Source organism: Rhizophagus irregularis, chromosome 16 (assembly GCF_026210795.1).
Source record: "Rhizophagus irregularis chromosome 16, complete sequence".
Taxonomy (NCBI): Eukaryota; Fungi; Glomeromycota; class Glomeromycetes; order Glomerales; family Glomeraceae; genus Rhizophagus; species Rhizophagus irregularis.
In genome coordinates this window covers 3,043,868-3,055,654 of record NC_089444.1, presented here as the reverse complement: position 1 = coordinate 3,055,654, position 11,787 = coordinate 3,043,868, and the positions used below count along the sequence as shown (strand labels likewise).

The 11,787-nt window shown below is 24.1% G+C and overlaps 3 protein-coding genes across 3 annotated transcripts; all 3 read left to right on the top strand.

Annotated features, from left to right (window-relative positions):
* Positions 1–4,561: 4,561 nt before the first annotated feature.
* On the top strand, positions 4,562–6,079 carry OCT59_008387 (uncharacterized protein; the record flags this gene model as incomplete). Its single annotated transcript, XM_025332404.2, has 2 exons — positions 4,562–4,818; positions 4,912–6,079. The coding sequence occupies 2 exons, from the start codon at positions 4,562–4,564 to the stop codon at positions 6,077–6,079; spliced, it is 1,425 nt and encodes a 474-aa protein (XP_025172357.2).
* A 1,867-nt stretch (positions 6,080–7,946) lies between these two features.
* OCT59_008386 (uncharacterized protein) lies at positions 7,947–8,405 on the top strand (the record flags this gene model as incomplete). The annotated part of the gene is made up of 1 exon (XM_066142419.1): positions 7,947–8,405. One exon carries the CDS (start codon positions 7,947–7,949, stop codon positions 8,403–8,405), a length of 459 nt encoding a protein of 152 aa, XP_065999303.1.
* Positions 8,406–9,561: 1,156 nt separating this feature from the next.
* On the top strand, positions 9,562–11,098 carry OCT59_008385 (uncharacterized protein; the record flags this gene model as incomplete). Its single annotated transcript, XM_025320013.2, has 2 exons — positions 9,562–9,818; positions 9,917–11,098. 2 exons carry the CDS (start codon positions 9,562–9,564, stop codon positions 11,067–11,069), a joined length of 1,410 nt encoding a protein of 469 aa, XP_025172356.2. The 3' UTR covers positions 11,070–11,098.
* Between the last annotated feature and the right edge of the window lie 689 nt (positions 11,099–11,787).

Here is an 11,787-nt window from a genome sequence, read left to right as displayed (position 1 = left end):
AGTTTTTTTTGATAATTGATTACATGAGTGAAAATAGATTTTTATATAAAATTTATCTATCTACTAATTAATTACCTTTCAGAATTTTAATTTGTTTCAAACTTTTTTTTTTTATATTGTAAAATATCGATCTTATTTGAAAAAATGTGAATAGTTTTTTTTTATCTGTAAATTTTTAAATAGTCCCCTTCTCCTTCCCCTTTTCTTCCTATATATATTTAGTAAAAGAAAGGATTATAAATATAATAATCTATTATTACAAAAAAGAGATAGGTTAAAATATTTAATCTATTTGTATAAAATTAAGTGTAACATTTGTCATAGAGTTCAAAAAAAAAGAATAAAATGAAAATTGGATACTTACTAAATTATTCTTATATTATTTCATCATTTTCTTTTTATTTTTCGTCTTATTAGTAAATATTAACTAATATAAATTCAATATAAACTTTATAATATATTAACGCATTAAATTTATTTATTCTAGAATAATAATAATAATCAATTTGAAAATTCCATATAGTCTAACTCGTTGTACTAGAAAACGAAAGAACACGAAAGAACACAAATAATTTTATCCAAAATAATTTTTATTCACTATTAATTTTAACTTACTAAATATTTTATACATATGCTAACCATATATATACTATCGTAACATTTTAAAAATAAGCCTTGGTTAAACTTTATCGTACAGTGATGTTATGATGCCACGTACAGTGACGTACTATATTATAATTTTTTTTTTCTCACTATAAATTTAACAATTTACCTGTAATAATTATTTCAAATTCTGTTACCAATTAGATCAATTAGATTAAAAAGTTAAGTTTCAACAATACAAATTCAAATAAAAAAGATTACTATATAAAGATTGGTTTCTTCAGATAGATTAAGAATAAATTCGTAAATTTTATGATCTTAAATTTAATAAGCATTTTTTTTAATTTATTGACACAGTTTAAAACATAATTCATGCGTCCAATCGTATTTATATAATTTATTATCAAAAAATTTTAGGAAGGCGAACGTTTAATAATATTCAAAAAATGAATTTCTGATTTAAAAAAAATGAATTCACGAACAAACTGAACCAAAATAAAATCAAATGGCGTTCATTATGCATACGAGTACAAATTATTAGACGTGAAAAAGTTATGTATTGATATTAATCGAAAGAATGGGCAGGTAGTTAATGTTAAATATTTAGTAAAAATGGAAATAAATATTAAAATAAATTTAAATTCATCTTTAAAGTCAAATTTACTAGCAATATAATGATTATTTTAATTAATTTTAGCATTTAAGTTAAAGAAACTATGACATATTTTAATACCTTATTTAAAATATAATATTTTATTTAGTTCATAAAATAGTAGTTACAACTTACAAGTGACCTGTGCAATGAATGCACCCTATCAGTTTTAACGACCACCTAATAATAAAATATCAAAGAAATTTCGTATCCCATTTCTTCAACCTTCTTAATATCAAGATTACAGTCATAGGCTGTCAAAAAATTGATTGTCATATTTTATTTAGTTAAATAAAAGAAAGTGTAACAATTTAAATTATTTTAAATAAATTGTACAATAATATATAAATATATATTAATCTATAGGTTATAAATAATCGTTGTTATAAGAAAATATAAACCTGGTTTTCACTATATATTATAATAAACTAATAATCTAATTGAAATATAATGAAATTTCATATGTAGCGATTAATTACTAGTAGAATTAATATTATTATCAGTAAAATGTAGTGCTATTATATTCAATGGATTATATCCTCCAAGAACTTTTGCTAATATCTTCGCATCATTCATTTGTATTTAGTCAAAAAGGACTAGTATAAAGATGTTAATTTCCAAAGACCAAATATATTTGAAGTTGTACTTCAGTATATCTGTAACAAAGACTGATCATTGTTCTTTAGCGATTTTTATCGATGCAGGATCATGCATGAAGTATTGGAGATTTAACATTTCGTATAAAGGAAAAACAATAACTTTTTCATATCAATTTTAGTGCGGAAAAATGGAATGAACCGTTTCCGGTCACCGGTACTCTGAATGAACGCACTCTTTCCATATCAGTAATCAGGATTTTAATTATTTTTGAAGAATAACGTTAAGTAATTTAATATGTATACAGTTTTGCAGTTAAGTATTAAAAAATGCAAAAATTTTACTTTTTATAAGGAGATAAAATTTTTTTATATAAGATGAACGATAATTTTTATAAGGAGATAAAATGCTTCTTATATAAATAAAATACATTTTATATGATGAATGATAATTTAAAATGTCCATATATAGAACTTCTAGTAATATTATAACATTCTTTCGGATATCATTAAATTTCAGTGATAATTTTGATAATATCTTTTAATATGAAAGTTGAGAAAGAGTTTTGCCTCATTTCGTAAATGAACAGTTGAGAAAGTAAATGGACAGTTATTTAATATTATTCGTGTAACGTAAAAAGTTCTGTTCCACTGCCACAATACTGCCACAATACTGCCACAATTAATATAATCAATTAATGATAGATTGCGATAAACATCAATATATCTAAGATGTAGCAACTATAGATTGGTTAAAAAATTCTCTAATATCAAAATATCAAGTAAAATGCTAATCACATGAGTTTTGGTCATTTGGTCGCACATAAACTTGCATTATCGTTGGAAGACGATGATGTATTTTATCTATTGATAATTGATCGGATTCTATTATAATACTAATTTTAGAAAGTATCGCTTTGAAAAAAAAGGAAAGTATGGTTTGTATCAAAATAGGAAATGGCTAAACCTCTTTTTTTGCAGCGAGTCGAAAAGCGGAGTAATTCAATATATCGAAAAGGTATTAGTGATCGACGTGCCAATAGTTTCGTGCTACGAAACTTTATGCATCATCATATGACTAAAAACGAGTTTAAACCATTTATGGATAGGTGTCGGTAATTTGGTAATTTAGTTCCCCCTTTTTTGATTCTTTTTAATCCTTTTAAAAACGATTATATTTTTACAATCAAATGTAGGTAACAATAAGACAATAAAAACTATTTTTTTTTTTTCTTTCGTAAATTATTTAACTGACTCAACGTATTAATTTATTAAATTTTTAGATAAATATAAATACTATATTATATGATGTTTAAATCATTTCAAATATGGAATTTGTTAAATATTTTTTTGCTATTAAGCATAACTCAAATTACCTATTCAGTCCCAAATCAAAATTGGACTTTTTGGAATTATTCAAATAATGGACAAAATAAATCTTGTGCAAATTATTGTATTCTCACTTTTTCTATCATAGGATTTGTAATTTTATTATTAATCATATTTGCGATTTTGATTTATTATCGCAAGAAAAAAAGTTTAGAAATTAGAAGGAGTGATAGTATGTCAGAAGTTTATACTGGTTATTAACGTTAATAATTAATAATAAATTATTTTCTTTTCGTCATTTAATGACAGAAATAAAAAATATATTTTGTTACGTTTAATATACAGTAATGTTTTATACGTTAAACATGTTTAATATGTTACAAATTTTTTTTTGAGATTAATTATAATTTAATTATAATTATTAGAAATTAACGATTATTATATAGGAAAATTATAATCTTTTTTTATTTTTAGTTTTTAAAGGATAATAATATTGTCTTTTTCAAATAAAATAATTAAAAAATGTTTTTCTGCTGACTTATTACTAATTAGTCTATATTATCTTATTATTTAATTCAAAATGTTCAATAGATAATTGGTTGAATACCTAAAACTCAATAAATCTAGAAGTAGAAAAATAAATTAAAAATCGTTTATATTAATTAAAGAAAAAAAAATTAAACGATATCAAATAAAAATCTGCATACCGATATATTTATATACAATATCACTTATATTCCCAAATGTATGATTTTTCTTATTGTTTGTTTATCTGCAAGTAATTAATAATATTCATTAATGATCGTTTATATCCCCATATAAATACATATTTTAATGTCATTACTAATAATAATAAATAAAATATCAGTACTCAGTAGAACTTTTCTCATGTCCATTATTAACATTATTATTCAATTATATTATCATCAAGAATTAATAGTAATGTGTTATAAATAAATATATCAAAATAAGAAAAGTTAAGAAAATCAAACAATTAAAAATTAAATATGTCTTGATATTCACCAGCAGTAATAAAGTCTATAGAAAATAAAAATCCCTAACGAAAGATCCTAAATCATAATTATAGCACGTAAACTCTCTTTGACAAATTTTATCATAAAAATTAAAAACGACGCAACAGACAAATTAAATAACCAGTGTATTCACATTGTAAATTAATTATAATTAATACCCCAGGACAAATAAACGCGGAAGGTTGAAAAAATTTCGTAAATTTTTTAATCACGTGCTATAAAATGATACGTTGTACAGAATTGCAATTATATAAGGTTTGGACCATTCACAAATTAGGATTTATTTTCTTCCATTCTCTACATATTTTTTTTTTTCATTTCATTTTTTAAATTTATAAAATTAAATAATGGCTGATAATAAATTATTACCAAAATTATCACAAAATTTAATCGAAATATTAAACGATGAAGAATATTATGATATTACTATTGAAGTTGGTAATGACCCATTCATAAAAATATTTCGTGCTCATATGGTTATATTACATTATCGTTCTCCTTACTTGCGAAGAATTTTGTCAACTAATAAAAAGAAAAATGATGGAACTTTGGTACATATTAAATTACCAAATATTTCTCCTGAAATTTTTCAAATAATTTTAAGGTAAGAAAAAGAATTTATGATAAATAATTGACGCTTTTTAAACAATTAATAATTTTTAAATTTTTTTTTCATAAATAATTATTTTTTTTTTAGGTATATTTATGGTGGAAACCTTTCTTTAAATGAATATGATAATTCAGATATAATTCAAATCCTAGTTGCCGCTAATGAACTTAGTCTTCAGGATTTAATTCCCTATTTACAATCATTTTTGATCGATAATAAAGCAAATTGGATGGAACAAAATTTTAATTTGATATATCAAACAAGCTTTGAAAATGATTCTTTCTCCGAACTTCAAAAATATTGTACCGATTTAATGACAAAAGAGCCAATTAAGATATTTAACTCATTAAATTTCTCCTCAATTCCAGAAAAACTTTTGATCACAATAATTCAAAATGATAATCTTCAAATGAGTGAAATTCAAGTTTGGGAACATATTCTTAAATGGGGACATGCACAACATCCAGAACTTCCTTCTAATGTCACAAACTATTCAAAAGACGATTTTAACTCTTTAAAGAGCACCTTACAACAATTTATTCCATTCATTAAATTCGATAATTTAACGTCTAAAGAATTTTTAGATGAGATATTTCCTTATAGAGAAATTTTACCTGAAGAATTACATATAAATCTATTAAAAACATTTCTAAGTCTTTCGGATCCTAATATCAAGCCAAGTGATAAGTTAAAGTCTTGTATAACTAAGGAAATTAACTTAGGAACTATTGATTCAAAAATTATAACATCTCAACATACTGAATTGATCTCAAAATGGATTAATAAGTTAGAAATTACTGACAAGTTAACTTCTCCATATAAATATAAATTATTATTTCGCGGATCCCGTGATGGATTTACACGACATAAATTTCGCGAAATTTGTAATGACAAATCCCGCACAATAACAATTATTAAAGTGAAAGGCAGCAATGAAATTCTCGGAGGATTTAATCCAATTAAATGGAAGTCTGATAATGTGTGGAGTTATACTAAAGATAGTTTTATATTTTCATTTAATAATGATATAATTGAAGATTACATCTTAAGTCGTGTAATGAATGGAAGTAAAGCCATATATAATTTAGATAATTGCGGTCCAATATTTGGTGATGGTGACCTTACTATATTAGGATACGATTTATTGGGCGAATATTGTCGTTGTAGAAAAAGATCCTATGAAAAACCAATTAGAAAAACTGAAGATGAGTTTACTGTAGAAGAATATGAAATTTTTCAAATAATTAATCAGTAGTATGTTACATTGATTAGATTTTAAATTTATTATTTCTATTTCAAAAAGAAAAAATATAATCATTGATAAATCAAGATTATTAAGTTTATGAAGTATGCTCCAACAACAGTATTAATGCTTTTTTTTGTCAACAAGCAAATGTGTAGAAATAGAAGCTTTCATTAGTATATAGCAAGAAGGTGTTGTAAAGACATAAAGCAGCAATAAATAAGAACGTTTTATCCCAAAACGAACACTGTATGGAGTATAGACTGAATGAAGTTTCCAAGCGAGTAAATACTGGATTATTGATGGATAGGATGTGTGCAGATCAGTCACTGGAAAGCCTAAATAGAAAGGACTTAGTATTTATTAGCTTTTTTAATTTTTTTTTATAATATTCACTATAAAAAAATTGTCATTTAGAATTGGGTAAAATATATTGATATACAGTATAAGCCAAAGAAATCTTCCAAAAAGAAAAAAAGATTTAATTTTTAACTTATTGTTTGGGAAACTCAAAAGCATAATATTATTCTTTTTAATAAAGTTATTACATGTGATATTCATTTAGTTAAACATTTTTAAATGTATTGTATGATTTATTAAGTTTAAAAGAATTTACTAATGCCGTAGATTGTTTTTTTTCGTAATTATTACTGCGCCATTTGATATGTAAATTTCAAAGATGAAATTTATTTACTTTGTTTTTTGTTGAATGAAAAAATTATTTTGGGTAAAGTTATTTGCTTATCACTAACTGCTAATCATCAGATTGAGACCAAGTTATACTATCTAATAAAAACATCGATATATAATAATTCTATAAAATTTGTATAATTATAACTTTACGCACGTTGAATGATATGTCATATTGGAGGATAAACAAACGTACGAACGTGAAGAAAATATCACATGATCAATATTCAGTCACGTGACAAATTTTTTACGTTGTACAGAATACATTTCCACAAATTAGGGTTCATTTTCTCCACATACTGTATTTTTTTTCTTTCTCGTAGGAAATAAATAATGTCTAAGAATAAATTATTACCAAAATTATTACAAAATTTAAGCGAAATATTAAATGATGAAGAATATTATGATATTACTATTGAAGTTGGTAATGACCCTTATATAAAAATATTTCGTGCTCATATGGTTATTTTACATTATCGTTCTCCTTACTTGCGAAGAATTTTATTAACTAATAAGAAGAAAAATGATGGTACTTTAACACATATTAAATTACCAAATATTTCTCCTGAAATATTTCAAATAATTTCGAGGTAAGAAAAAAATTTTATAATGAGAATTGACGCTTTTTAATAATAATTAAATAAATAATTTTTTTAAATTTTTTTTTATATAAATAATTATTTTTTTTTTTAGGTATATTTATGGTGGAAAACTTTCTTTAAATGAATATGATAATTCAGATATAATTCAAATCCTAATTGCCGCTAATGAACTTTGTCTTCAGGAATTAATTCCCTATTTACAATCCTTTTTGATCAAAAATAAAGCGAACTGGATGAAACAGAATTTTAACTTGATACATCAAACAAGCTTTGAAAATGATTCTTTCTCCGAACTTCAAAAATATTGTACTGATTTAATGACAAAAGAGCCAATTAAGATATTTAACTCATTAAATTTCTCCTCAATTCCAGAAAAACTTTTGATCACAATAATTCAAAATGATAATCTTCAAATGAGTGAAATTCAAGTTTGGGAATATGTTCTTAAATGGGACATGCACAACATCCAGAACTTCCTTCTAATGTCATAAAATATTCGAAAGACGATTTTAACGCTTTAAAGAGCACTTTACAACAATTTAGTTATTCCATTTATTAAATTCTACGATTTAACTTCTAAAGAATTTATGGATAAAGTATTACCCTATAAGAAAATTTTGCCAAAAGAATTATATAAAGATTTATTAAAATCATTTTTAAGTCTTTTGAAACCTAATAGTAAGCTAAGCAATAATTTAAACCCTCATTTAACTAACTTAAAAGCTATTGACTCAAAAATTATAACATCTCAACATAACGAATTGATTTCAAAATGGATTGATAGATTAAAAATCTCTGACAAGTTAGCTTCTCCTTATGAATTTGGATTATTATTGCGCGGATCTCGTGATGGATTTGCACGAGATAAATTTCATGAAATTTCTGATGGTATACCTCGCACGGTAACAATTGTTAAAGTGCAAGGTAGTAACGAAATTCTTGGAGGATATAACCCAAATAAATGGGAATCGGATTTTGTGTGGGTATTACTAAAGATAGTTTTATATTTTCTTTTAATAATGATAGAATTGAAGACCACATTTTAAGTCGTGTAATGAATGAAAATTTCGCTATTAAAAACGGAAGTATTTGCGGTCCATCATTTGGTAATGGAGACCTTATTATATGGGAACTTGGCTATTGTCGTTGTAAAAAAAGATCATATGAAAAACCAATTAGAAAACTGAAAATAATTTTGCTATAGAAGAATGTGAAGTATTTCGAATAGTTGGGCAATAATAAATTATATTTGATTAGATTTTTAATTCATTATTTCTATTTCAAAAAAAAGAAAAAGTATAATCATTAACAAGTAACACTATTGAAATTTATGATATAAATGATATAAATAAATTAATTTTTTTTTTCAACAAACGATAGTGAATAGTCGTGTAAAAGAATAAAAATTTTCATCAGTATATAGCAAGAAAGGTTGTAAAAAATTTCTTTGCCTAAAACGAACACTATATGAGCTGAATGAAGTTTCCAAGCGAGTAAATACTGAATTATTAGTGGATAGAATGTATGCGGATAAATCACTAAAAAGCCAGGGATTAAAATAGAAAGAATTTATTTATTAACTTTTTAATTTTTTTATTTTACTATAAAAAAATTGTCATTTAGAGTTGAGTAAAATATATCAGTATATTTTTGAAAGTAGCCAAAGAAATCTTCAAAAAAAAAAAAAAATTTAATTTTAACTCAAACTTAAAGCATAATATTATTCTTTTTCATAAAGCTACTTACATGTGATATTAGTTAAACATTTTTAAATGTATTGTATAATTCACTATAGTCGTTTAAAAGAATTTACTAATACCATAGATTTTTTTTTCGTAATTACTGCGCCATTTGATATGTAAATTTCAAATTATTTATTTTGTTTTTTTGTTTTTGCTGAATAAAAAATTATTTTGGGTAAAATTATTTGCCTAACACTAATCATCAGATTGAGACCAAGTTATATCTTATAAAAACATCGAATGACATGTAATATTGGAGGATAAACAAGTACTTAATAAAAAGATGAACGGGATGAAATATCACATGATTTTTGGCTTATTTAGTCACATGCCAAAATGTTTACGTTGTACAGAATACATTAGCTAATTATATAAGGTTGGTCCATCATTCCATCCACAAATTAGGATTCATTTTCTCCCACATACTGTATTCTTTTCTTTTCTCATAAAAAATAAAATAATGTCTAATAATAAATTATTACCAAAATTATTACAAAATTTAACCGAAATATTAAATGATGAAGAATATTATGATATTACTATTGAAGTTGGTAATGACCCTTATATAAAAATATTTCGTGCTCATATGGTTATATTACATTATCGTTCTCCTTACTTGCGAAGAATTTTATCAATTAATAAAAAGAAAAATGATGGAACTTTGGCACATATTAAATTGCCAAATATTTCTCCTGAAATTTTTCAAATAATTTTGAGGTAAGAAAAAAAATTTTATAATGATAAAAATAGTTGACGCTTTTTAATAATAATTAAATAAAATAATTTTTTTTTCTATAAATAATTATTTTTTTTAGGTATATTTATGGTGGAAACCTTTCTTTAAAAGAATATGATAATTTAGATATTATTCAAATCCTAATTGCCGCTAATGAACTTAGTCTTCAGGAATTAATCCCCTATTTACAATCTTTTTTGATCGAAAATAAAGCAAATTGGATGGAACAAAATTTTAATTTGATATATCAAACAAGCTTTGAAAATGATTTTTTCTCTGAACTCCAAAAATATTGTACTGATTTAATGACAAAAGAGCCAAATAAAATATTCAACTCGTTAAATTTCTCCTCAATTCCAGAAAAACTTTTGATCACAATAATTCAGAATGATAATCTTCAAATGAGTGAAATTCAGGTTTGGGAACATGTTCTTAAATGGGGACATGCACAACATCCGGAACTTCCTTCTAATGTCACAAGCTATTCAAAAGATAATTTTAACACTTTAAAGAGCACCTTACAACAATTTATTCCATTTATTGAATTCTACAATTTAACTTCTAAAGAATTTATGGATAAAGTATTGCCTTATAAGAAAATTTTGCCAAAAGAATTATATAAAGATTTATTAAAATCATTTTTAAGTCTTTTAGAACCTAATAGTAAGCTAAACAATAATTTAAACCCTCATTTAACTAACTTAAAAGCCATTGATTCAAAAATTATTACATCACAACATGTTGAAATGATCTCAAAATGGATTGATAGATTAGAAATTACTGACGAGTTAACTTTTTCATATGAGTATAAACTATTATTTCGTGGATCCCGTGATGGACTTACACTACATAAATTTCATGAAATTTGTGATGGTATACCTCGCACGGTAACAATTATTAAGGTGAAAGATAGTAACGAAATTCTTGGAGGATATAACCCAATTATATGGGAATCGAGTTATGTGTGGGGTGTTACTAAAAATACTAGTTTTATATTTTCTTTTAATAATGATAGAATTGAAGACCACGTTTTAAGTCGTGTAATGAATAAAAATTGCGCTATTAGAAACGGAAGTGCTTACGGTCCATCATTTGGTAATGGAGACCTTATTGTATGGGATTTTGGTTCTAGTCATTGTAAAAAAAGATCCTATGAAAAACCAATTAGAAAAACCAAAAATAATTTTGCTATAGAAGAATGTGAAGTGTTTCAAATACTAGTTGGGCAATAATAAATCATATTGATTAGATTTTAAATTCATTATTTCTATTTCAAAAAGAAAAAAATATAATCATTGATAAATCAAGATTATTAAAGATTATGATGTATGCTCCAACAACAGTATTGACGCTTTTTTTTATTAACTAACAAATGTGTAGAAAACAGAAGTTTTCATTACTAGTATATAGCAATAAGGGTGTAAAGGCATAAAAGAGCAATAAATAAGAACGTCTTATCCTAAAACGAACACTATATGGACCGAATGAAGTTTCCAAGCGAGTAAATACTGAATTATTGATGGAAAGATTAGTCACTGGAAATGAAGCCTAAATAGAAAGGACTTATTTATTAGTTTTTTTAATTTTTTTTTTTAATATATTCACTATAAAAAAAATTGTCATTTAGAATTGGGTAAAATATATCAGTATATTTCTGATATATAAGCTAAAGAAATCTTTATTAAAAAGAATAATATTATGCTTTTGAGTTTCCCAAACAATAAGTTAAAAATTAAATCTTATTTTTTTTCTGAAAGTTATTTACCATTTGATATGTAAATTTCAAAGAAGAAATTTATTTATTTTGTTTTTTGTTGAATGAAAAATTATTCTGGGTAAAATTATTTGCTTATCACTAACTGCTAATCATCAGATTGAGACCAAGTTATATATTATACAATTTTATAGAATTATTATATATCGATGTTTTTATAATTATAACTTTTACGC